Source organism: Phascolarctos cinereus, unplaced genomic scaffold, assembly GCF_003287225.1.
Source record: "Phascolarctos cinereus isolate Bilbo 61053 unplaced genomic scaffold, phaCin_HiC Scaffold_726;HRSCAF=1367, whole genome shotgun sequence".
NCBI classification, from domain to species: domain Eukaryota; kingdom Metazoa; phylum Chordata; class Mammalia; order Diprotodontia; family Phascolarctidae; genus Phascolarctos; species Phascolarctos cinereus.
This window is the reverse complement of record NW_027556098.1, coordinates 103,677,522-103,705,398: the sequence shown is the minus strand read 5'-3', so window position 1 is coordinate 103,705,398 and position 27,877 is coordinate 103,677,522. Positions and strand designations below refer to the sequence as shown.

General features: G+C 40.1%; 1 protein-coding gene and 1 pseudogene across 1 annotated transcript in view; both read right to left on the bottom strand.

Moving 5' to 3' along the window:
• Positions 1–3,042: 3,042 nt before the first annotated feature.
• Positions 3,043–27,877, bottom strand: part of SIDT1 (SID1 transmembrane family member 1) — a 166,268-nt gene continuing 141,433 nt past the window's right edge. Inside the window, exons 19-25 of the mRNA XM_021007140.2 lie at positions 24,509–24,617; positions 17,233–17,309; positions 15,193–15,239; positions 13,087–13,192; positions 12,854–12,964; positions 8,519–8,632; positions 3,043–7,165 (exon numbers count right to left, since the gene is read on the bottom strand). Of these exons, the coding sequence (XP_020862799.1) occupies positions 7,103–7,165; positions 8,519–8,632; positions 12,854–12,964; positions 13,087–13,192; positions 15,193–15,239; positions 17,233–17,309; positions 24,509–24,617 (627 nt within the window). The 3' untranslated portion in view covers positions 3,043–7,102. The remainder of the gene's footprint in view (positions 7,166–8,518; positions 8,633–12,853; positions 12,965–13,086; positions 13,193–15,192; positions 15,240–17,232; positions 17,310–24,508; positions 24,618–27,877) is intronic.
• LOC144454227 (leucine-rich repeat-containing protein 51 pseudogene) lies at positions 9,516–10,185 on the bottom strand (annotated as a pseudogene).

Sequence of the window (27,877 nt, the reverse complement as noted above, 5' to 3'; positions counted from 1 at the left end):
ATGAGCAGGCGATTTCAGGAAAACCTGGAAAGACTTACATGAACTGATGCAAAGTGAAATAAGCAGAACCAGGAGAACATTGTACCCAATAACAGCAACATTATGCAATGATCAAATATGAATGACTTAGCTCTTCTCAGCAATGAAATGATCCAAGATAATTACAAAGGACTTATGGTAGAAAATGCTATCCACATCCAGAGAAAGAACTGATGGACTCTGAATGCAGATCAAAGCATATTATTTTCACTTTTTTTTTGGTTTTATTTTTCTTTTTGGTCTGTTTCATTTTTTTTCTGCAACTATAACTAATATGGAAATATGCTTTACATGATTGTATATATATATACACACATATATACCTATACCTATATCAAATTGCTTGTCGTTGTAGGGAGGGGGAAGAGAAGGGAAGGAGGGAGAAAAATTTGGAGCTCAAAAATTTTTTAAATGAATGTTAAAAATTGTCTTTACGAGTAACTGGAAAAGATAAAATGCTATTTTAGGAATTTAAAAAAAAGTCCATGTTGATTGATAAATTCCCTATTTTGTCCCTGTTGTTCTCTCTAGACCAATGGTTGGTCTTCAAACTTTGTTGGTCACATGCCCCTAGCAGTAAAGAAATTTTGAGTATGTGTCCTCCAATATGTATCTACTTATTTATAGAATACATACATGTATAACTGTACTAATTATAATTATCATGTATGTTATAATATATTATTATATGATATATAATTATATAGTATATATAATTATAAAAACTTGCACAAAAATAGAAATTTTGAAAGGACAAGATAAAGATAAAATAATATTTGATCCTAGAGTCACTGGGGGACAGTGGAATTTATTGAATAGAGGAGTGACTTGGTTAGTCCTGCACTTTAGGAAAATTACTTTAATAGTTATGTGAATATGGATTGGAGTAGAGAAGAGATTTGAGGTGAAGAGGCCAGTTAGGAGGTACCACAATGGCCAGGCAAGAGTTGATGTGGGCCTGAACTGGAATCATTGCCATGTGAGTGGAGGGAAGGATACAGATGTGAGATGTGCGATTGTGTGATCCTCGATCCAATGTGGGGGTAGAACTGACAAGATTTGGCAGCTGAATGGATATGCGGGATGACAGAAAGTGATGCCGAGGTTGTGAATAGGTACTAGTCAGTAACAGGGAAGTTTGGAAGGTGAGTGGGTTTTGCGGGGGCAGGAGATGATATCTGTGCCCCAGATCACAATCCATCCACATCTGTTCATTTTGTGATTTCTGTTCCACCCAATATGAAGAGGGAAATATGGGACCTTATCCTACTGGTCATTGCCCCCAAGCACAGACCCAGTCTTCTGAGAGGTGTTGCATGTCTGCCACAGTCATGAGATGATTTAGGGGCAGAATTTTCTCATTGGCACCTGCTCAGCTGCTGTAGCTGCCCTGAGAGGTCAATCCCCAGCCTAGAAGGAAGCTTGCTCAGCACAGAGAAGACATGGGTGATTGAAGGAATGTTGGAGTATGATAGTAGATGGATTATGTTGCATTGGAGACAGGTCCCCATGGCAACGCTATTGCAGTGATGGCTAGAGCAGGATGCTACCTGTCTTTACCTCCTCTCATTGGTTGATCGTGTATCTCTTGGGGTCAGGCTACCACTCTACTTTGGAGGCCACTGCTCTGGGCAATTCCCTTTTTCATCTTTCTCATCAGAATGGTTTCTCTTTTTCTCTTCAGAATTTCATTTCTAAGAGCCCCTCATTGTTCCTGACTTCCCCTATAGAATATTGGGCCATGGAATCATACCTGTCCTTTCTCTGAATTACAAAGCTGGAAAGGATGTTAGTAATCAAGCTGGTGTTAGCATGTAGTGTGCTGCACTGGAGTATCATCTTGTTGATATTGGAATTTTGGTGTGCATTTGTAAAGGCTGAAAATTTTAAAAGGCTTTTGTGCCTTTTAATTTAACATTTAAGGATATTTAATGTTATTTATTAGTATTACAATCATTATATATTATCATTTATAATATATCATAATATAATTATTAATATAATAATTATTTAATTTAATATTTAAAGATAGCAATTAGCTCTTGTTCATCTTTAATGAAGGCAATAAGAGAGGAAGTAAGGGTAAATTCTACAAGAAGGACTAATGTTCTGCCAAAAGCTTATCAAACAGCTAGCATGCGTTTCAGAGAAAGTTCAAGATTCTTCATCTAAGATATCTTTAAGAGGAGAACAGATTTCCACCTCTCTGGAATAATGTGGCAGTTGTGTGGTATGGAATGCTAGATTTGGAGTCAGGATAGACTTGAGTTCAAATCCCGTCTCAGATGCTTCCTAGCTAGGCAAGTCACTCTCTCAGCCTCAGTTTTCTTGTCTCTTCAATGGGGTTAATAACTACATCTATTTCACAGAGTTGTTGTGAGGAACAATTAGATAACATATATAAAATGCTTCACAAATCTTAAATTGCCATGTAAATTCTAGCAACGATGATGATGATGATGATGATGATAGTGGTAATGATGATGATGGTGATGATGATGATAATGATAATGATAATGATGGTGATGATAGTGATGATGATGATGATGATGATGATGATGATGATGATGATGATGATGGAGTTACATTAGCCCTTAGTCCTACTCTAATGCCTTATCATGGTGTGGGGATGACCCTGTTTTTTTGAAGACTGGGGCAGGAAGCAGAAGCTCCTTGTTGATCCTATGGAACTTTCAGTATGGCCTGACAACATCTATATGAGGATTGGCTTAACTAAATTTAGAGAAGCTCATTGCCTGAAGGTTAGCCATCATGCAATTTTTTTTTGGGGGGGGAGGTGGGGTTATTTTTGTTAGAGCAACTCATTTAAGCCATCTATTAAGCCATGAAGGGGTCTGAACTCTCAGTGAAGAGAATAGCCACACACATGAAGTCAGGGAGGTGTTTTGTTTTTTTTTTTAAGGAACCGGAACACTGAAATCAAGATTTGCTAGACATAAAAGTGATTAAGTCCCAATTTCTTTACATTAAAATGAGAACAGCAATGCTTCACCCCTGCAGGGATAATTTAATAAAGTCACACTTATTAAAATACTTAACTTTGAAGAGAAAAGTTCTGTCTTTACTCAGTGGTCACGGCATAGGGACAATATGGTCAGTGGAGAATGATGCATTGGAACTGTGACCCTTCCTCAACTTACCCACTAAATCTTGAAGCTTTCCAAATACTTACCCTTTATTTTGGTGGGACCATAGTTGAGCTGCAAGCAAATTAGTCCCTAAATGGGATTAAGCCAACAAACCATGTCCCATACAGTATCATGATGGAGATTAATTCTGCAACAACAGGTTTATAAGTTGCTCTAGACCGAGGGGAATAGCCATTTTTCTTAGCACTCTTTCGTAGCCCGTTTTACCAGGGGCATTAGGGCCAGGGCCAAATGTTACGCCTCCTTTGGCTGCAGCCTGTTTCATCACCATTTACCTGAGGGCTTTCTCCCTATCCTCACACAGCCTGAACATCCAGGAATTCCAAAGGAAGCAAGGGGCAATATGTGCTGGCTTGGTAGACAGTAGACTTGGGTTTCAATCTTAATTCTGCCACTTACTCGATATGATCTTGGACAAATCACTTAGCCTCTGCAGGCCCCAGTTTCCTCATTCCTGTAAAATGAGAGAAAGGAGCGGTTGGGCTAGCTGGCCTTTCCTGTCCCCTCCAGTTAATCTAAGATCCCATCACTGAGGGCCTTCCTCTGAAGATTCCATGATGTTACCATGCAAAAAAGCATTCCTTATGATACAGTTGGAAGAGCTGCTTGGGTTGGGCTTTCTTCTTGAGACATCCAAGGAGAAAGGGATAATGAGGTGTGATACTCCCCAGACAGTTTTTCCACTTAGACAACTTTGACTTCCAAAGTTGTATTTCTCTGAGTTCTGCCTGGGGTTGGGAAGGCCAGGGTCAGGCCTTTACAGTGGGCTAATAGCGGCCAAGTTGTTAGGGATCCGGCAGGCCCTGTCCAAGGTATACAACAGCTGGAACTCATGGGCTGCTCCAGGGGAGGGCTATTCCAGCTGCCAGGAATAACCTTCCTTAATGACAGACATGACATTTGAGTGAGGGTCAGGAGACCTAGCTTATGAAGCCTCTGCTACTTCCTGTGAATCTTATGTGAAGAACTGTTACCACTCTAAGATTCAATCTCTTTCCCTGAAGAGAATAATACCAGTTCCCTATCTACCGATATCTGAATAATAAGTGTCTAACTGATGCATATCCTTTCCAGACAGCCCATGTCTTTCTGTGGCCATGGTATAGGTGTTATAGCATCGTATGTGCTATAGCATTATAGAAGAAAGAATAGTCCTTGCCCTGAATGACCTCTCTGTTTATTTTCATGAACCTTGGAAAGTCCCTTCCCCAAATGAGCAAAGCTTTTTCCCTGAGTCTCTCGTATGGCTAAAATAAAACTGGAGCTAATCTCTTAGCAATCCCCAGCAAACAGGTGGGGTCCCATTTGCAGCAGTTTGTCAAGGGCCTAAGCAGGCTATTTTCATGTGCAGATGCAATTTTGCCCCTTTTGGGGGTTAATACCCTTCCCAGCTTAACTGCTCCTGTTACTTATCTTTGTCCTGCTAACAGCTCCTCACAGGGATCTGAATTTCCTTTGGCTTTCCCATCTACTGAATTCATCATTGTTGGACTTACCCTTCCCTCCTCCTTTAACAAAATAGGCCAGGGATTATCTTAGACTTCAGCTTCCCAGCCACAAGCACATAATTTTAAATTTAGTCACTGCAGACCAAGGCCTGCTCTAAGCTAACTGGTTGCTACCCCCTTACCCTTGGGGTGCTCCTAAGAAGCTTACAGTTTGGCATCTTTCTAGATAGAGTTGTATAAAACTTGAGCAATAATCACTTGGGTCTCAGTATTTATCATGGCAGGGTTGATTTGGGCTTACAATCCTGCTGCACAGAACAAAAGCCACAACAATCAGGGAGTTTACAGCACAAAGCAGACATCAGAGTAATGATAAACAACACAATGTTATAATAACCATCCTGATTTCTGCTGGCCACCTCCCAACCTCTGGTTCTACTGACTTATTTTCCAAGGAAGATGCAGAATTGGAAATAGACCTTACAGCTTGTTCAGATTAGGCCATAGTGCTGGTTGGATAGATTTTTTTGGTCTTATTTTTTCCTTAGTAGGGCTTATAACAAAAAAAAAATTTAAAAAAAGAATTCATGGATTACAGTCTAAAGAGTGCCAGGTGCAGTTAAACAGGCTTTGGACTTATGGTTTAAGATGAGTATGTAATTAATAGCCTCCATGTGTCTGTAACTATAAAAATGAGCCTTTTTAAGAATGAAGAAAAACAGAATGCTATTAAATCCATTTTGGCTGTTCAGAAATTTTTCACAAAATATTTCACTGCAAGCATCTTTGTGCATGTGCACATGTTTTGAAAGCAAGAAAAGGCTTGCCAAATAAAACTTCCAAAATGTATTTTTTTAAATGCTATGCAAATATTTTAGGGTAAGGATAATGCTAAAAAGCACTTTAAAAATGTAAAATTCATCTCTTTGAGGGGCTTAGTCAAAAAAAGTATAGGCAACTTAAATTTCATCCAAAATTCTGTTTTCCTCTCACATCAAACTAAGAAGGGAACAAGGTAAAAATGGAGGCTCCCAGCCTCACAGAGGCAGGCCTGCCACACACTAAGATAGTGGGCCTAGGATTCCAAGCTTTTCCATACCCTTTTTTGGAGAAGAAAAAGACTGTCGGTTATTACCAAAAGAGATCATTAAAATCCATAGAGCTCTCTGCAGCTAGGAAAGAGTGTTTAAAAACAGCTCAAGGCAGAAGGGTCTGAGCCTATTAAAGAAGGGATGAACTAAGGGACAGGCCTCCTGTTAGGGCCAGAGCTCATCTGAGTGCATTGCCAAGTCTCCTGGCTCTGGCTTGTTTGCCTGCTTCCCTCCCATTGATGTTTTAGGTGCACCATCTAGCTATTTGGGTAGAAGAACAGAGTGAACACTTTTACTATGGGGAATTTGCACCAAAGTCTAGAATCTTCTAAGATTGGGCCCCTTGGGGTGAGGCAGATTGTGTTTAATCTTGAAGTTGCTGATGTTCTTGCCAACTGGAATGTTGGGTTGACTTCACTTGCTGGATATCATTATGCTGGTAGTTGGGGTTTTCCCACCCCGACACATGCTTTGAGAGGGTGTCTGTCACACCAAGAGCTGGCAGGAGGATTAAGGAGCAGGGCCTTCCCAGGAAGGTTAAGCTGAAGTATGGAGTCAACAGAAGATCAGTGAGATGCAGAGATGCATGCTTGATAAGCAGGATAGTTAAGAACATAAGTATTCTGAACCAGTTGACCATCATGGAACAAGGGCTCCATCATAAGGAACAGCCAGCAAAAGTCTTATTCTGAGTCCTCTTAATGGACTCAGGAGTCTATACAAAAATATACAGCTTTCCTTCCAAAGAGTGTGCCATGCTGGATCTCATGATACCACCCCTGGCTGAAGGGAGATTTTGACATATACCACCTAGTTTATATACCACACACTGAAAGGGTGACCGTCACCACCAGGGCCCAGAAGATGCAAACTGAAGCTTTGGCTTATCCAGGAGCAGAAGAGCTTACAGAAACAAGTGACTGAAGCCAAAATCTCTCACGTGAAGTCAGTTTTTTACTCTTACTGGGCACTGAGATTAAGGAAAAGTGGGCACCATCAGTTTGCCACTGCTGAGCAATTCTGGAAGTGGGGTTTGCAAGACAATTCCATGTAAATGATATCTATACTTCTTGTTCACATCTCACTTGCAGAGTGGCAAACAGAAGAAGAACTCAAAGTGTTTCACTGGCCTTTGGAGTTGGCCGTGATTCACTATGTCCCTTTTCACGGGGCCGGGGTCTTTCCAGTTCCTCTTCCTTTTCTCACATGCTGACTATTTGAATGTGGACAGGTCTGTCCTCTTGGCAGATGACCAGGGAATCTCTGGCAATGGCTGCTCTGATGCAGTCATTGAATGATCTATGGGGCAGCACCAAGAGTGAGCACTTCCTCTCACATCACGCACAGCCCTCACTCAGAAGACAGGGATCTGATCTCTCCGGACAACATCCAGGTCATCATCTAGAGTTAATAATACCTGAAATGAGAGAGAGAGAGAGAGAAATAGGGAGCCATATTTGGTACCTATTTTCCATCTTACAATCCAAAGGACTGAAAACAATGTGACACTGAACAAAATATGGCAGATCCTGTTACGTAAGAGATATGGTTTTCCACCTTTATTTCTTCCAATGTCCCCTCCTCACAATCCTTGCTTCTATTTTGGTGATCTGACCGAAAGTTGCCAATTTATATGAACAAAACACCCAAAGAGAAAGTAAGATAGCCATTTGGGTTTACATTTTCCATAGGAATTGGTATTGCTTTAAGCAATATTTCCCAAATTAGACTCTAGGGCTCTGTTTACATAACCCCATAATGTATCCAGTGATTGATAACAGTTTGATGGAGAGCTGTTGTCACTTCAGCCATTATACCACCATTTAGGGCAGATAATCTAAGATAACATTGAAAAGGTGGTGATGCTGTCTGCTTATAATAGGGGACTGTTGCAAATATACATGTGAGCAATCAATATCACTGCCAGGAAGGTCAGAGAAGTTTAGATAAAAGACGAAGCTGATTTAGGAAGATTCCAGAATAAAAGATTCTATATTGAGGCATGGGGAAATAAAAAGACCTATCTGGGGGCAGCTAGATGGTGCAGTGGATAGAGCACTGGCCCTGGCTTCAGGAGGACCCAAGTTCAAATCCGGCCTCAGACACATAACACATACTAGCTGTGTGACCCTGGGCAAGTCACTTAACCCCATTGCCTAGCCAAAAGGAAAAACAAAAAAGGACCTATCTGCGATGTTGAGTCTACCAATTGGTTAATAAAACAAAGCAGTGGAAATATAAAATGGTTAGGAAAAATAACCTCCAAGGTCCTTTTTCTATTCTAAATTCTGTGAGCCTAAGAGAAGATTGGGGCATCATCTGGACAGATAGCCTAATGCTACTTTGTAAAAGAAAAAAAAATCCAGTGTGGAAAGCAACATGACTCCTATAGTTGTTAAGGCCTAGTTTGACTTTTGTCCACATGTGCTTAGTCAATTATTTAGCCTTTCTATGCTTGAGGGAAATGTAAATGCAACACCCAAGAGACATAACCAGCAATTTTTGTGCTCAGGACAAATTGTGTAAACTGATACCTCAATTCATCTGGAGTGTGTGTGTGTGTGTGTGTGTGTGTGTGTGTGTGTGTGTGTGTGTGTAGATCCTTAGCAGGATCTCATGACGCTGCTGCTGGGAAACCAAAAGAGAAGAGGGATAAAGCCCAGGGAAAGGGAGAAAGGGGAGAGGCAGAAGAAAAAAAGACACAGAAAGTATTGACGGTGGGCTAGAGAAAGAGAACAGGACAGTAAAATGGAAAAGCTGCAAAACTCACCAAGAAGGAGAAAAACAAGGCAGTAGCAGAAAGGAAGTGCCAGACATCGTGGTCGTCAAAGAAATCCAGCAGGATGCAATCACGATTCTTCTCTCGGGATTCTGCTGGGGTTTCCTGGGGAGGGGAGATAAGCCAGGGCAATATCCCAGTAAATTTACCTGGTTCCTTATTAAATCCCTACTGATAAGGGAGATGATTTCCAAGGCACAGGAAAAAGTACAGAAGATGGCACTTAAGGCCATCCTATCTAATAGTGGGTTGGAGATGCAACACATGCACAAATAACTTTGAGACAAAATAGGATTTAAATCCTAATAAGATAAGTACAAACTAACTGCTATACACAGTTTCTACAGTTATAATGAGTCTAAGTGATAGGTGACATGTGTGGAAGTGGCAAAAGTAGTGCCTGGGGACCTTCATAAAGCATCTACAAGCAGATGCTGAGAAAGTTTTGATTGGTATAGCATTAAAAGTATAGATTTTGATAGTATTGTCATTTTTATTACATTGGCATGGCCTAACCATGAGCAATAGATATTGCAATGAATATTCTTCTAGATATTTCTTTTACATGTTTCACCCTGTAATTTTATCTGTTTTGGTTTGCCTCCCTCCATAAATGACATCTATCCATCCAGGCCTCAGCCATTCTGGTCTTATTCTTACCCTATCAATCTCCCACTTCTCTTAGGGCCTGAAAATCAACTAGATGCCTCTCCTGGGACAGCAGCAGGACTCAATAGGGCAAAATGAGCTCCAGCTGAGGTCTTGATAGTCCTTCTTAACATATAAAATATGAGGAGGGCTGGGCATAAGACCAGATGAGACTCTCTGAGAAGTTTCTAGGGGTCTGTCAGGCAAAATTCAGTCCTCAGGATGGCAGGGTAGGGTACAAGCCAGGTTTTTCCTACTTGAACATGTTTGGGACTGGTCAGTGTCATGCTAGCCTGGTTGGTGTCTGTTCTACTCAGACTCTGAAGTGGAGGAAGTTAAGCTAAACTAAGCAATAAGAGTTGGAGGACAGGATCCCATAGAGTCCTGGGGGCCTTTTGGGCTCTGGCATGGACAGAAATGAACTGACACTATCCAGTTTGATTTTGGCCTTTTTAGGCTTGACAAGCATTCTTTTCCAAACAGTGGCCATGACCCTATCCTGCTTGGTGATGCCACTGAAGTCAAAGGTGGTGATTCAGGATATAATGGATAGCACATATTGCCTGTATACCTCTTCTTCCTCTATAGGGTTCCCATGGAGAGTCAAGTGTCAAAGCTTGGAAAGTTTTGACAGTTTATCTACTTCCATCAGGTGTCGGATGCAGTTGCACTTGAAATAAAGGACACTAAGGTTGAAGACCATGTGGTCAGCACATGGTCAATATTGGAGAGGTCATTGAAGGACAAGTCAATCCAAGCCCAGGTTCTGGGGATGCTCCAACAGCTGCGATATGGTTTGGGTGAAGTTGTGCTGAGGTCATTGAACACGTTGTTTTTGATGCACGGGGCCTACGGTGAGTAACTTACCCTGTTTATAGCATTTTATTGGCTGGAGCCCAATCCTGGGCTTCTGACTTTTCAGACATCAGATGAAATGTATACTTTTGAAAGAAAAGCTGAGAGAATGGCTCTTGTGCCAAAATCTTCACATAATCCCAATGGTCAGTCATAGTTCAGGTCATTATGGGGGTGTGGAAAAAGCCTCGGGCCCTGGGCTGCCAGTATCAGCCAGCTCTGTCTCCTCCAGCCTTTGCTTTCCCAAACACAAGGACACACTTAGTGTAGTGAGTGCCATGGTAACTACCATAGGAACAGCCTCCCAACCCCGGTGCCCTCCTCCAGCTTTTTAAGTTGTTCTTCATTTCTTTAAGGAATACTTTGTAATTGAATCTATACAAATCTTCCATGTGTTTTGATAGGATGATCCCCAGATCTGTTATTTTATGCATTTTGTAGTTATTTGGGATGGGATTTCCCTTTCCATTTTTGGTTCTTGTGTTTTGTTATTATTATATAGAAATGTAGTTGGTTTTTGAGGCTTTATTTTGTAATCTGCAACTTTCCTGAAGCCATTGTCTCAGTATTTTTGCTGATTCCCTTGGATTTTCCAAATAAGCCATCATATCATCAGCAAACAGGAATACTTTTTATGTCCTCTTTACCTCTCTTTATTCCTTTAATTTCTCTCTTGTCTTATTGCTGTTGTTAGAATTTCCAGAAATATATCACATAATAGTGGGGAAAGTGGGCATCCTTGATTCATCCTTATATTTATTGAAAAAGTTTCTAGTTTATCCTCATTGCAAATTATGGTTGCTTTTAGTTTTAGTTAGATGCTTTTTAAGATATTAAAAAAGATCCCTCTATACCTCTGCTTTGTAGGGTTTTTAGCACAAAAGAGTGTTGTACTTTGTTAAAGGCTTTTTTCTGCATCTCTTGAGATGATCATGTGATTTCGGATGTTTTGGTTTTTGATATGATTAATTATAATGATTGTTTTCCTAATGTTGAGCTATCCTTGCATCTCTGGTATAAATTCCACTTCATTGTAATGAATGATTTCTTAAGTAAATCACTGTAGTCTGTTCGACAGGACTGTTTAAAATTTTTGAGTCCATGTTCATTAATGATATTGACCTGTAGTTATCTTTCTGTGTTTTATCATTCCCTGTTTAGGCATTCAAACTAAATTTATCTAATAAATGGATTGTAGTTGGGTGCTTTCTCAATTTTGGAGAATAATTTTGAAATATGATACTGTTTTCTAAAACTTTGATAGAATTCTCCATCAGGAGATTCCATCAAGATCAGGATCCTTTTTTTCCCCCTTTGGTAGTTCCTTTACATGTAGATCTATTTCCTTGTCTGAGATTGGGTTATGTCAATTATGTTTAATTATGTTTAATTGGGTTTAGAGGTATCATGGGCCACATGGGCAACATGTTTGACACCTCTGGTGTATTAGATGAAGTGCTGGGCTTAGAATGTGAAGAGTAGAGTTCAAATCTGCCTCATATAATGACTAGCTATGTGACCTTGGGCAAGTCACATAACCTTTTTCATCCTTAATTTCTTCATCTATAAAATGGAGATAATAACAGAACCTAGTTTACAAGGTTGTTGTGAGGATCAAATGAGGTGATATCTATATCTATAGCTATGTACAGAGCTTTGTAAACCTTAAAGTGGTCTATATATGTTAGCTATAATTATTGTTAGTCTTCTATAATCTTTCTCATATCTATCACTGCTTTCCCATTCCCACTTCCATACTTGCTACCTCTCAATAGGTTTAATATGGTCTCCTTGTCTTTAGTCTCTCTTCCAATCCATCTCTGGTCATGTCACTCTCAAAATATTTAAGTAGCTCCCTATACTCTGATAATACAGGTTGAAGTCCTTATTTTGCCACAGTCTGGCTCGAGATAACTTTCTAGGCTTATTTTCCATCATTCCTTCTCACAAACTTTAGGCTTCAGACTGCTTTCCCTTCCTCAAACATGCTGCGGGCTTTCTTTGCTCATGCTGTTCTCTGTGTCTGAAATGTACTTCCTCCAATCACCATTTGTTTAAATCCTACCCATCCTTCAAAGCCCAATGCAACTACCATCCCTTCTACAGAGGCTTTCAACCCACAGTGATCCTCCCTTGTCTGGACTCATAGCATTTTGTACCTCCCTTACATACTTATCACAGTCTATTTTGGGGTTGTAGTCATTTGTGTGGCATTCTTATCCTCCTTCTCTCCCAGCACATACACATACTGTGAGGTAGGATCTCTGTAAACAGTGTATTACCCAAAGTAGGCATTGCATAACTGTTGAATGAAGACTGTGAGGAGCAAATGAGATGATTCATGTGAAGTGCTCTATGCAGCAAGATATTATTATATGAATGAAATAGCTCTGGTTCAAAAGGAACTTTCTCCCTGAAAATTTCAGATGAATGTATATAGTAATAAATACATAAAGCAAAGTAGGGGATTATCAAAGAAAAGAGCAAAAAGGCAAGATCCCTGAATCATAGATCTTTAAAGATGGAAGGGAGCCCACTGGCCATCTCTTCCAATGCATATCTAAAAAGGAATTCCCATTGCAATAATCTGACAAGTGGTCATCTGCCTCTGCTTAAGGGCTTCTAATGAGGAGAAATTCATTATGTGCTGAGATAGTCCATTCAGTTTATGGACAGCTTGAATTGTTAGGAAGTTTTCCCTAAGTTCAAGCCTACATATTCCCCTTTGCAACTTATACACAAAGTGCAGAAACCAGGAGCAAACAGAACTATTTGCAAAGATGGAGAGGGAATGACTCCTTGTAAAGGAAGATGTTCTCTTACCTCCCAGCTGCTAAGATTCTGGAAGAAAAAGTAAAGGGCTGCTGCCCACACCACAGCTGTGGCAACGATGCAGAACAGTGGGATGGGGAGGACCTTCTCAGAGCTGCGGAGCTATAAGAACAGAAGTGTGAGAAAGGGTTAGGGCTCAGGGCAAAACCTAGGTTATTAGCCTAGCTTCTGCCTGGAAGGCTGGGTGCCTACGAAATCAGCCCTGCCCCTATGCAAACCCTTACCTTCATGATGATATAAAAGGCCAGGTACAGCAGCAGGTTACAGATAAAAATCCCCAACATGTAGGAAGCAAAGTCCCTGGGTCGATACACCAGTCCAAAGAGGGCACTAAAGGGTGCAAGGGGAGGAAGACTAGGTTGGCTTGAATTTTTTAGACTCGGGAAAGTAGATTTATGATAGCATAATTTCAAGGTTCATGACAACTTTATCCAATATTATTTTCAAGGGAAGATTATCTCTGAAGGGAGAAGTACCTATCCAGAGGATGCATTTACTAGGTAATTACCACAGTATTTCACAGATCTCCATCTCTAACCATCATCACTCTCTCTGATTCAATTAGAAGAACCAACTGGTTTGGCTAGTCAGAAGAACACTATGGCTTCCCCATGTCTCAACCCACCCACAACTCTGATATACTTGTATTTGTAGCAGGAAAGAGGGGAAGGAGCAAGAGACTGACTATAGGGTTATGGCTTCTGAAGTAGGAATCCAGTTCATAGGCACCTTGCTTCATAGATCTAGAGTCAGAAGATGCTTTAGAGACCTTTTAATCCAACCCCCTCATTTTATAGCTGAGATCACTAAGGCTCAAGCAGTTGCTTAAGGTTGACTTGCACAGGTATTAAGAATGCAATTTGAACCCAGGTCCTCTGACTCCAAGATCCCTTTTAAGTTGCCAGAGAAGCTCTCAATGACTGGATTATGGTTTTCTCCATGCCCTTGCATGGGTCACTGTAGACCAGGAATGGAGAATTTAAGAATAGGGATAGGGACTAGATCTGTGCTTTTATTGGTAAAGGGAATTCCTCAGGTTGGGGAACTCCCTCTGTCAATGCAGGTCAACACCTTCTCTACGACATATAGTCTTGGAAAGTTGTCTAGACTGCTAAGAAGTTAAGTGGATTGCTCAGGGTCGCAGTATATGTGAAGGACTTAAACTCAGTTCGTGGTTCCAAGACCAGCTGTCTATCCACAACACCGTACTGCTTCTACTTCATAGGGAATAAATCCAATTAGGTTCATAACACAAACAGCAAGTTAATTTAAGACTTTGCTTTGTTCCTTTTCTTTTCAGGAAGAATTAAAAAAAAAACCCTTTCTACTCATTTGATTTTAAATTAAGAACAAGAAACATAGAACTCAATGAAATTAACACAACTAAGAAAAATACATTAATTCTATAGTTCTATTATTGCCAATTAACAGTCAGAGTGAGGGAGAAAGGAGTGGAGGAAGAAGAGACAGAGAAAGACTGTAGATAACTATAGATGGAATGGGAAAGACAGGAAAAGAAGGGAAAATGGAGATGGGCCTTTCAAATATAGAAAATGAGATATATAAACATATAGAGAAATATATACACAACTGCAGAAAGAGACACAGGTACATAAAGAGAGAAGTAGAATTCATGGAATAATATGCATATCATAAGGCCTTTTAGAATATGGCTGCTAAAGATTTTTAAAGCCATATTGAATTTCTGCAACTATAGGTACAAACAGGGCTATCACCTGTTGGGACTTGCCATACAGATCAGATGACATGTTGAGAATGAAACAAAAGAGACCATTGTTTCTATATAACAGGTACTGACTTAGAGGGAAGTCCACTAAAGTCCTATTGTAATGCTTTTATGTGGCATGGAGGTGGCTGTGTATTCTTGAAAGTTATTTTGTTAGCAAGATCTGACTGACATAGTCTATCAAGTTGGAAAGACTTTCAGTATCAGTTCAGTTATTCAGCCTTACTAAGGTCAAAGATTTATCACCAAAGGCTTGGCCATTAGGTAACATATTCTTTGGCCACAGCAATTCATGATAACATGGAATGTTTAGACCTACAGTGGTGGAAGAAATACCTACACCAACAAAATCATGGCTCTTTGAAGTATTTTCCCTATGTCTCTAAAACATAGGCATTGATAAGAGCATGGGCTGGGTATGCCAGCATACTCAGCCCATCCTCCATCAAGCCAGCATAGACCTGTTCTTTCCTGCTTAATTTTAATTTCTTTAATAGACTCAGAGTCCAAACAGTTCTGTCCATAAACCTTAATGTCACAACAATTAGTGATAAGAAAACCACAATGCTCTAAAACTACTTACAAGGACCAGTTAACAAGATTCCCAACAATAAGCAGCACCATTCTGTCCTGGGGGGATGGAAAAGGACATCATATCAGTTCATTATCATTCTGTTTTCTGCCCTATTATAAGGAAGGAAAAGCTGGAAGAAAAGTATTTCTGGGGTCCATGCATTAAACAAGCAAGCAAATTCTTCCCAAGATTCTCAAGGTGACTTCCCTAATACCGGTGAAGGTTTCATTTGATAGCCTCCATCAGACCAAACAGTGATAATCTGCATCACTGAAGATGAACAGGGGGTCAAGAAACAAAACTCAAGCAGTGACCAGGGAGGTAGCTGGGCTGGCCCTCTTCAGCTTCCTCGGTGTTGTATGATGGGTGACAAGTATCTAAAATAGTACAAAATTCTCCAGCTGCCATCACTATTATGTAACAGTATAGTGTATAGAATGAAGACTTTCCTGAGACCTTATTAAATGGCCCTCAGAACACATGTGAAGTACTTAAATAATTTTTCTTTGGTCTGGACCTGTGATTTCATTAGCATGAGGAACTCCTGGAGAAGGGTTCCTCTACCAGTGAAAATTGGGGAAGGGAAGGAGAAGAGAGTAAGCCTTTATATAGTGCCTACTATGTGCCATGCACTGTGTAAGTGCTTTACAAATAGAGTACCAAAAAGGGTATGGGACTCTGAGAGGTTAGTTGGCTTACCAATCATCACCCAGCCAATGTATGTTAAAGAAAGGACTCGAACCCAGACCAGCTCTCTATCCACTATTACATGCTGCCTCTTTAGAAAGCTCCATATCCTCCAGAGTACACTCAATTGTATTCTAATTTCATGGTGGCCCTTTCAGTTCCTTGTATTTTGGACATATGCTCCAGGCCCTGGCAGCATCTTGTGGTCAGAGCTAATTTGCTTGGACATTTTTCCTTCTTCTAGTTCAGCTTATTGAGTGTGGGGGAAGGGAGGGTGAATGAGAAGTCTCAAAACCCTTGCATATTTATTAAAATATGTTTTATTGATTCTTTTTGTTTTTACAACACAGTCCTTTCTAAATATCCCTGTCCCCAATTCCTGCCAAATGAGCCCTCTCTAAAGACAGAAAAATAGTTGAGCACACCCAATCGACATAGTGGCTGACCGTGTACTCAGCATTCAGCATTTGCAATTCCTCATCACTCTACCAAAGGTCATTTCTTGAAAGTTTGACACGTCACCAGTGTTTTTTAATAAGTTGTGCTTTTATAAGCTGTAAAGCATGACACAGATACAAGAGATGATGATCTTCATGATCACTCATTTATGGCTTAGAGAAGAGATTCTTCTTTTCCAGAAAGACCCCTCCCCACACCTCACCAGGGGGACCTGTTTTCATCTAAAAAAAATGCTTTTCATTTTTTTCCTCAGTTTTTCCCTCTTGTGCTCTATAGCCAGGGCTTTCCTTTACCCCAAAATTTGAAGGCTTGTGAACTTTGTGGGCCACCTCAGATTCTTTTTGAAAGCAGGCAGGGTATAAATCATAAATCAACCAAATCTCAAAATGTCTACGACTCTTTTTAGTGCTCTTTTCCTTATTCTTCCCCTAAAAAGCAAACACTAGCCTCATTTCCCTCTGCTTGTGCTTTCTTTTTGGTCCTAAAACCTTGTGCATGAGTCCTGTGAGATTCATGAGAATTTCAGACCCTGAACTGTCATTATTAGATTGTGAGCTCCTTGAGGGTGGGGGCTCTTTTGGCCTTTCTTTGTATCCTAAAACTTAGCACAGTCCCTGGCACATAGGAGGAACTTACTAAGTGCCTGTTGCCTAGACTTGACTTGTCAAGTCCTGATTTGATAGGCTTAAAGAAAAAAAGGCATGAGAGAAAAGCTAGAGGGAATGAGCAGTGACTCTTGTTCAGTTGCCCAGCTGATGGGCCCTCAGCTGCCCTAGGTCCTCTCTAGCTGTGTAACAGCAGAAGCATTTCATGACTGCACCAACCTGCTCTCCTCCCTCCCCTCCAGGTGGCTGATGCTGTACTTGCTGGCACAAGTCCAGGGGACATGAAGACTTCACCTACCATGTACAGCGGTCGGCTACACTGGTGGAAACAGTCAGTATAGAATACCATGGCAATCCGGCGGAAAATTCCCAAATCTGCTGACGACAAGAGAACATGCAAAGAGTCACCATCCAAAAAATAGCACTCACTCAGGCACTGAGTTATGACCCCCAAGGGCAGAGCTGATGGGGGGGAACCTTGCTGTAAGGCACAGGTTTGAGGGGTTTTTTAGATTATGTTAATTTTTGTGAGGAAAAGATGGCATCTTTCTTATATGCTATTTGTTTTTGTTTTGTTTTGTTTTTTGTTTTTTGGCTAGGCAATGGGGTTAAGTGACTTGCCCAGGGTCACACAGCTAGTAAGTGTTATGTGTCTGAGGCTGGATTTGAACTCAGGTCCTCCTGAATCCAGGGCCTGTGCTCTATCCACTGTGCCACCTAGCTGCCCCCCCCTTTTTTGTTTTCTTATATGCTGTTTGGATGAGCACCATATCCACAGTAGGGATTTAACCAGAGTTTGGTTAAAATAAACTATCTAGTCATTGGGCTGGTGTGGCATAGACTAAGACCACCCCTAGGTGTATTATAATGTGTAGTATAAAAGACCAAACAGAAGAAAGGGGAACTTTGGGGCAGCTAGGTAGTGCAGTGGATAGAGCACCGGTCCTGGATTCAGGAGAACCTGAGTTCAAATCCGGCCTCAGACATATAACACTCACTAGCTGTGTGACCCCGGGCAAGTCACTTAATCCCATTGTGTAGCCCACCCCCCCAAAAAAAAGAAAGGGGAACTTACTTTATCAGATAATACTTATAAACAGGAGGCAGCCAAGGCACAAGACAGCCTTGCCCGGCTGTTTTCTTTAGGCTGACTCCACATAATTTTTAGTTTTACTGGTAGTTTTTTACTTGTAGGAAGGGAATGGGACACCTTCTTCCTTAATCCGTACATCTGACCTTGTCCTCATGCCAATCTGATTTTTTTTCAAGTCTTATTTTCCCCCTAGTTGGGGTAGGAGATATTTTAACCTGTCTTTCTTATAGTGGTCATTATTCTTGGTAAGAGTTTACTCATGTAAGTATAGAAAACTCTATAGATCATGTAGAAAAAGCCTACACTTACCAGTCAACTGATTTTGGTTTGAAACAGAAATTCTATAGGATCGTAGACTTAGATGGGCAGCTAGGTGGTGCAGTGGATAGAGCACTGGGCCTGGAGGTAGGAAGACTTATCTTCCTGAGTTCAAATCTGGCTTCAGAAATTTACTAGCTGTGTGACCCTGGGCAAGTCACTTAACCTTGTTTGCTTCAGTTTCCTCATCTGTAAAAGAAGCTGGAGAAGGAAATAGCAAACCACTCCAGTATCTTTGCCAAGAAACCCTAAATGTTGAAATGACCGAACAGCAATAGACAGAGCTTGATGGGACCTATAAGATTATCTTGGTTAATCTCACTTTACAGAAGAAGAAACTGAGACCCAGAAAGCACACACAGGAAAATAAAAGAGGCTAGGATTTGAAACCAGGTCCTCTGACACCAATTCTAGTGCTTTTTCCCTTGTATCTCATGCTTGAGGTTAAAAGAAAAAAGGAGTATAAGCAAATAAAAATCAAGTCAGATGTGGAAGGAAAAGATAAAAAAGAAGTGGAAAAACTTGCAATGAAAGACATAGGAACTTGTTATGTACCCTCTTCATCTGACAGGGGTCCCAGTCTTTTGGGGTACCTCCTGGGTATTTGACAGCTTGGGCACAAGGTTTCTAAAGGAAGACTTTCACAGCAGCATGCTTCTTAAAGGAGGAAGGAGATCACTAAGTGACCTTTGCAGTTGAAGATTAAAATTATGAGGCAGCGGATGACAGGGGATCTGGACCTCACTACCACCCTCCATTACTGTGTGTTCCTCAGAAACTGCAGGTCCAATGAGAAGGGTAGTCCTTGTGCACCCCATACCTGGGGTCTGTCTTCCATGAGGTGCTTAGCCCATGGGGTGGTGGGAGGACTGTGTAGGACTCTGTGGGGAACAAGGATTCACTGGAATATCAGAGGGCTGTCCTGGTAGCATTCCAGGGGATAGCAAGTCAGAGAGAGAACTCTGGGAGCAATTAGAGCAATGTGATTATTGGTGACTTGGGGCAGTTGACCTCCCGGGAGTGCTGATGTAGTCAGTGCCTTATGCGCTTCCAGCATCCATTATGGGCTCTGTGAGTTCTTCCTTTTTTCCTTTCTTTTTTTTTTTTTTCCTGAATTTTCTGTAGGGTGAAATAAAGGTAACTTGAGTGCCAGTATGGGCCACCTGGGTCTGTTATTTACATTTGGGAAAGCCAAGACACAGGCCATATGTAAGCTACGTGGGGCAGCTAGGTGGCATAGTGGATAGAGCACCAGCCCTGGAGTCAGGAGGACATGAGTTCAAATATGGCCTCAGGTACTTCCTAGCTGTGTGATCCTGGGCAAGTCACTTAACCCTGACTGCCTCCAAAAAAAAAAAAGTAAGCTGTATAGGAGAGATTGTTCTGGAGTAACTCCAAGTGGGAGAAATGAGTCAAAGAAAGACAATAACCCTTTAGTATAGTCTGCAAAACTGAACTCTGGACCTTGGGCTACATTTTGCATTTGATTATCTGAGTCCATGTTGTTTTCTCCCAGCCAAATGTAAGCTCTTTAAGGGGGGGGGGGGTGAATATTATATTTCTGTCTTTGTATCTCCAGTACCTAGCAATCCCCAGTGCTTAATAAGTGTTTATTGAACTGAATTAGAAGTTGCTTCATCTACAAAGTGTAGATAATCACTCTTTATTGTACCATCTATCCCAGGATATACTGAGAATGAAAAGCATGCCTTTGTAACCCTAAAGTGCCATATGAGTGCCAGTTATTAGGATTTTCACTATCATTAGTCATAATAGTAAGAACATCCAAAAACTCTCACAAGGGAAGAGAATTTAAGTAAAATGTAGAAACAAGGAGGCATATAAGTAAAGTGATGCACAGAAGCCTGGATAGCTTCCGATAGCTTATCACCATTTAAAAAATTTTTAAAAATCAAGACAAAGAAGGTTGGGTCTAAATGACAAGCATTTTAACAGCTTTAGCTCACAAGGCATAAATTTTTACCTTCTGTGTTGTCTGTCTTCACTGAGCTAATTTTTGTTGTTCTGTCTTGTCAGGCTCGTCGTGAACCCATTTGGGGATTTTCTTGGCAAAGATACTGGAGTGGTTTGCCATTTCCTTCTCCAGCTCATTTTACAGATGAGGAAACTGAGGCAAACAGGGTTAAGTGACTTGCCCAGGTTCACACAGCTAGTACGTGTCTGGGGTCAGATTTGAACTCAGGAAGATGAATCTTCCTGACTCCAGGCCCACTGCTATCTCCACTGTGCCACCTAGCTGCCCATATTGAGCTAGAGAAAGTATTAAATACAAGAAGGTAGGGTGGGAATAGAACCACTGACAGACAACTGAGTAGTTTTTGTCCAGAAAAACTCTGTTCTGCTAGAAAGTTAGTCAATTAGGTGACTGAACCATTTCAGCCAGAGATTGAATTAAAACGCTAAGTTTGGTTCCTTGGTGTAGTTCCCCATTTCCAGTCATTTTATTGGCATCCTATGGACCAGGGCCATCTCTAGAGCGTGGCAATTCACAGCCATCATGCTGAGACCTGTGCTGCTCCAGGGGCCGAACAGCTGAAGCAGCCGGAACACTCAGATCAGAAGGGGGTGGGAAATAGAGCTTGCCAAGTAGGGTTACAAAACAAAACAAAACACATAATTCAGGAATGGCCTTGGTGTGGACACTGCCAACATCTGGCTGACTGTAATGTCAAATGTTAGAGTAACTAGGTCTTCACCCAAGCCTGGTGTGCTGTTTATGCCGTAGCTTTGGTGCGACGGGGTTGGTGGAGAGAAGGTTGGTTCTGGTCAGCCTGCCTGTGTGAGAGGCGAGCTGGTGCAAAAGCTTTACAGAAGACAGATGTTCTTTCTTTGACAGGGCATTTGTAGTAACAGATTCTCTTTGGGACTGACCCCAGGTATAATAGAGAGAGGGAGGAACAAAGGCTTTGGGAGCTGTCAACGACAGGGGGAAGCCACCATCTCCACATGTCCCTGCTTTCCACCTCGCTTCTCTAGAGACTTTGGAGAATTTCTCCTTGGGTAAGAATGGGGCCTATCTGCTGGTTTGGGCTTATCTTGTTCTCAGCAAAGAGTTTATTCACTCTTTCTTTCTTTCTTTCTTTCTTTCTTTCTTTCTTTCTTTCTCTTTCTTTCTTTCTTTCTTTCTTTCTTTCCTTCCTTCCTTCCTTCCTTCCTTCCTTCCTTCCTTCCTTCCTTCCTTCCTTTCTTTCTTTCTTTTTCTTTCTTTCTTTCTTTCTTTCTTTCTTTCTTTCTTTCTTTCTTTCTTTCTTTCTTTCTTTCTTTCTTTCTTTTTCCTTCCTTCCCTTCTTCCTTCCTTCCCTCCCTCCCTCCTCCTTCCTTCCTTCCTTCCTTCCTTCCTTCCTTCCTTCCTTCCTTCCTTCCTTTCTCTCTCTCTCTTTCTTTCTCTCTCTTTCTTTTTCTCTTTCTTTCTTTCTTTCTTTCTATCTTTCTTTCTTTCTTTCTTTCTTTCTTCCTTTCTTTTTCTTCCTTCCTTCCTTCCTTTCTTCCTTCCTTCCTTCCTTCCTTCCTTCCTTCCTTCCTTCCTTCCTTCCTTCCTTCCTTTCTTTCTTTCTTTCATATTCTAATCCGTAGGACTTTTCCACCTTTTGTTGTTGTTGTTGTTTGTTTGCTTTCTGCATGGATATGACTTTACTTTCTTTTAGCTAGTTCTGATGGTCTTTTGTGTAATCTGAATTTGGTGGAGGAAAGTAGCCAAGCTGGTGGGTGTAATTCTGAGGCATTCCTCACTCTTTAAGTTAACTCCAGGTTAGCTGCTTTTTGTTTTAAACGAAAATCATATCCCTAGACCAGCAATATTTGGGAGACAAATAGATCTCATTCTAGTCCAGTAACCTTTTCAGAGATAGGAGGAAAGAACCATCAGCCTCATGGCTATTCTTGGGCCTCTCCCAAGGCAGGAATCACAGTCTGTTTTGGAAAGGAGTGGGCAATATTCCTCCTCTCTCTATTCAATGCCTTTCTAAAGCTCTTGCCCCAAATCTGCCCCTCATGCAGATCTGCAGCCTAGCCTCAGCGTTTAACACTGACTCAGAGCTGCATTTAAGTAGTAACATGACAAATGTGTCAGATTTGGGTCAAATCCCAGTTATTTCAGCACTGACGAAAAGCAGCATGGTGTGATGGAAAGAACACTGGATTTGGAGGCAAAGGACCTGAATAATCTTGGATAAGTAATATTTCACCTTCAGGTCTCAGTCTCCATATCTGTAAAATGATAATGCTGGGCTAGATGATCTGCAAAGTTTCTTCCACTTCTAAATCTACGATCCTGTAAAAGTGGCCTTTGGAATGAAAACAAAAAGAGCAAAACAAACAGAGAAGTGACATGACACCTCAGGCTCTTTACCGTCCTTTCAGTAACAGAAGTTGTAGTCTGCCTGTCCGTCTCTCTGTACTCTCTCTCTCTCTCTCTCTCTCTCTCTCTCTCTCTCTCTCTCTCTCTCTCTCTCTCGTCTCTGTCTGTCTGTCTCAAGTGCACTAGGCAGATATTCATCCCCACCAAACCCACCCCAAAGTGCATTCAAAAACATTGCTAATGGCAAAAGCAGGGGCACTTTTATTACGAACGTTTTCTAAGAACCCCAAGAAGAGAGAACAGTTCATCATTACCTGTGTCAGACACATCTGAATCAGGGGAAGCAGTGGAGGGAAGAAAAAAATGGTTTGTGAGAGTGTGTCCAGGTTGACACATTTGACTACATAGAACACTCAGAGTTTGGTATTCCCTTGGAGTGAATAAAGATTGGTCTCTCTGTTCTCCCACTTACATAGACTCAAATGATACAATACATGTGTTCTCTCTTGGAGTCTATTTTCAACTCAATGCCTAGGGAGAGAGTGAAGAACCCGAGTAGTGCTTTCTGTGGAAGGGCACACATCTTCAAGTCCATTTAAAAAACTTCCAACCTATTATTTTCTGTGTTCTTATGCTCTACTGGTTCACATTTTGAGTACCTATCCAGAGAGTTTTCAAGGGAAGGAGCATTTGGACTGAAAGTAAAGCTAAGTTAGTCACAAAATAAGGCTAGATTTGCCTGAGCATCTATGATCCAATCAACATCTTCTTGGCCTTGGAATGAATTCAGATGAAGTCAATGCTGTGCTGCACAACACTCAGAATTTCCTTTTTTTTTACTTTTCCATATCTTTATCCATCTGGAAAAACCCCCATGATAATAAAAATGAGTAATATTTGGCCAAATACTTGATCCTGACATAAATAGCTCAGTTCCACCCTGTTTCATTTCTACAGGCATACATACATGAGACAATGGTGCGTGCCACATAACAAAATGTCTTGGAGGTAAGAATTGGGAAACAGATCACCTCCCTGCATAAATGGCCTGGATTCATCCCAACAAACAGGTTGACTATGTACCAGGTGCTTCCAATGACAGCACCAGCCTCCGAGGGACAGCTTTGTAGGTGCAACAGATATTAAAATTAAAGGCTATGTGCTGGCTGAGGACAGAATTACCTAGTTTATAAATTGATTTTTTTTGGCTGAATAGGGGTTTCTATCTGGATCAGAACCTACTGACATAAAAGCTGTTTCCTAAAGCAGTGGTCTGCAAAGAGAGAGCTGTGAAGCTATTGTGGATAACGGCATGACTCCAAGGCATAACTTACCGGAGCAGGGTGTGAGGTCCCTTTTTAAACTATGACAACCATTAAAATCAAATATAAAAATAAACTGAACTTAGAACCAGACTTTCAAATGTACATAATTATTAGCAGAGTAGTAAATGTATATAATATATGTAGAGTATGAATAAGTAAACATATACACATAGGCAAACAGGCACATATATGTACGTACATATCTATATATACACATTGAGAGGGAATGCAAAAATTTTTTCTAAAAAGGAAGCACTGTCAAAAAGATTGGGAGATTGCTGATTTAAAGAAGAACTGATAAAACTCAAATACATTTGTGAAATATAAACAAATGTACATGTGTGACAAAAGGGTCACCATCTGGATGCCCACAGTCCTGAAGAGAATATAAGCTATCATATTACAACACAAATCTAGTTTATTGAACCTACTAATTAGTTTCAATTTTGCTTTCACTTGGTATAAATGAGTGAGCAAAAGGGAAACATTAATTTCTTTTGGAAAAAGAGAAGTGACCTACCTATTTTGAAGCGGCCCATATAGTAGATCTGTGTGCTGAGTGCAAGGGATGCCAGAATGTGGATCGCAGAGAAGATAACCCAGAACCATATATCATTTTTTCCAAACAACTGTAAATGAAAAGGAAAGTCACCTCTATCTGAGCTTCAGGTTTTTGCCTACGAAGCCAATTAAAAACTCTTTGACTCAGTGAGATGTCCCACTATTGGACAACAAAGAGGTCAGACAAGAAAAAAAAAGTCTCATATATAGTAAGATATTTATAGTGGCACTTTTTGTAATAGTAAACAACTGAAATCAATGTAGGTTCCCATCAACCCAATCGATGCAAATAAAGTAGGATATTTGAATGCAATGGTACCATCTTGTTGTTGAGTCATTTCAGTCACGTCCAACTCTTTGTGACCCCATTTTGGGGTTTTCTTGGTAAAGATACTGGAGAGGTTTGCCATTTTCTTCTCGAGCTCATTTTACAGATGAAGAACTGAGGCAAAAAGAGTTAGTGACTTGCCTAGGGTCACACAACTTGTAAGTGTCTGAGATCTGATTTGAACTCACCAAGATGAGTTGCCCAGCTGCCCTGCTATGGTATAATAAGAAACCGCAAACATGAGGAATTCAGAAAAATTTGGGCTGGCGTTTGAATAAGCTGAAACAAGTTAGTACAATCAGGGCTTGCTATACAATGGCTCCAATATTCAAGGGATATGTGATCTCATCAATTCTGACATTCCCTACAATGATGCAGATTAAAACCCATCCATACCTGCCCATCCTGTGTGACTCTTATGCATGTGTTCCCATAAGTTTGCCACCTGGGGTTCATCCAATGGGCTAAAGGCTTTCTTCCAACATCATGAAGATAGTAGTGTATGTCTCAAGTTGTTTACCTGTCATATCTTGCCATCACCACATGACCAAACCATATTCTTTTTCTATCACAGAGCTTCCTAATGGTATATTTTTATGTTGTTCTAAATCAAAGCTTTTAAAAGTAAGATTATAAACCAAAAATAAGTACCGTACATCTTTTAGTCAGCTGTGTGATGGTAAAAATGTGGTTCACTTCAGAATACTGTTTGCAAAAATCTGCTTGTTCCCTACCAATACCCTCATCAAGGATGTTCTTGATGTGGTATGGAGATAAATCTCAGATAGGAAAATGGGCACAGAGATCAACAGTTGTTATCTTTTTTTTGGGGGTATTATTAATGTGAAAAATTTCCCACCCCTTTGGTATCATATCCACTTTCATAGTGTTGTTGACAACAACAACTTTCATCTATTTTGTGAATCATTCCCTTAATGACCTTAAAATTGTGTCACCTCTAGCATAGGTTTCCTCTGTTTGTGGTCTTCTTTGGCCTCTTTCCCCATCTTGTTATTTTTAGTGCCATTTCCACTTCACTTATAATATGATGTTAAAATCCAACTGTAGTTGCTCTGCTTCATAGTGAAAATAGTTTATTATGAAATCTTTGTATCTTTTTCCATTTCTCTCTTTTTTGTTGTTGTTGTCGTCTTCCCCTTTCATCCTTAAACGCCCTTAAGGTGATGTTGCTTAGTTGGGTCTCTTGCCAATATTTCTTTTAATTGATTTTACCCTCCATTACTTTTCTTGCTCTTTGAGGCAATACTACTTATAAACTTCCATCATCTTTCTTTATAAGATTTGCAAACAAATGTATAGTCTAAACCAGCGTTGCTTTTGGCCCCCATCTATCTCTTCTTGGCAAATAAATAAAATCTTTGCAGACTAAGCTGATTTTTAAGCTGTTTTGATTTTCCTTGTTATGGCAGTTGATTTATATCAGTTACACTTCTGTATAAAACCATTTTAATTGACATCGATGTCTTTTATACTGTCCATTATCCATTTCTGGTATCGATTACTTGTTTAAATAGGTCAGGTTGGAGTTGTTTCAATTGCATGTAATATATTCCCATTATTAGTATTTCTTCTAGCTTTATACTAATTCTGATATTTTCTTTAACAAGATGGTGGTTTGGCTGTACAAAGACAACTGATTTAAGGATGACTCACACACCAACAAGGAATGAATCTTTCCAGTCTGTTAAAATATAGCCATTTTCATTTTTTGTTATATTATTTAGTGTCTGCCATATCTAGCACCTACTAATTTTTCTTGACTAAAGTAGTCATGACAGGGATGTGAGGCTTCTACAAGTCTTTGACCTTTCTTGTTCCTTCTTCCTGATCAATGCTTTCTGAAATATTTCTCTTACCATTCTTCTCTATTCCCACCATTTCAACAAAGACATGAAGTATTAAAGTGCATGGTGATTTAATTTGGAAGGTCTTAACAAGTTTGTTATAGAATTTCTTTACCTGTTCATCCTTTGCAACTGATATTAGTGTGCAAGCTGCAATTATGAGTACTGCAGTATAAGATAACTAATTATCCCATGAAATGATGTTTTTGGGCTGTTTTTGGGCAAATGATACAACTAACTCTGTCAACTCCTTTTTTTCTCCTTCAAGGAGTGCCTATGAGCTATCATTCTATTTAGTTAAAATTTCCTTCTTCTGGTTTAATTTTTAGTAAGATTTTCAGATTGATATGATGAAGTTTCTCCAGTATCATCATAAACAAGCATTTATTAAGCTCTTACTGTATGTTCAGCACTGACTATGTTAAGCAAGCGCAGATGATAGAAAGTCAAAAATATGGTCCCTGCTCTTGAGGAATTAAAATTCTTTTTTCTTTAAAAAAATTATTTTAAACTTAAATACATAACAGAAAAAAAGAAACATTATAAACGTACATACTAAAACTTAAATACAAAATAAGAGAAGAAAAAAAAAGCATGGCCGTGTGCACAGCAGAATGTAAGAGAGGGTTCAAAATATACAGCAATAAATTTCCATTTGAAAAAATACATAATAAATAAGTAATATATAATAAATACTACACATTGTACTCAGAACTGTCCATCTTCTCTTTGCTTCCTTGTAAATTTTCTTTTGTTCTCTACTGTGCACTTTTTACTTTGTTCTTTTTCCCCCCTTTCTCCTCCCCTCCCCCATGAAGGCTACAATGAAGCATGTATATACATATATTATACATACATTCATACCTATCAAATATACATACATATATATCACACATACACACAAACTATATATAATATACATAATATACACATACATATATACATACATATATATACTTAGATATCTATAATCATGCTCACATATGGACATATACATTCATATGTATCTATGTAAAACTACTATACTTGTTTGTCCTCTGTTTCTCTGAGAGTGGATAATATCTTCCTCCATAAGTCCAAGTCTTTCCATATTCTTCTAAGTCCACCAACTCATCATTTCCTATACCACAGCAAT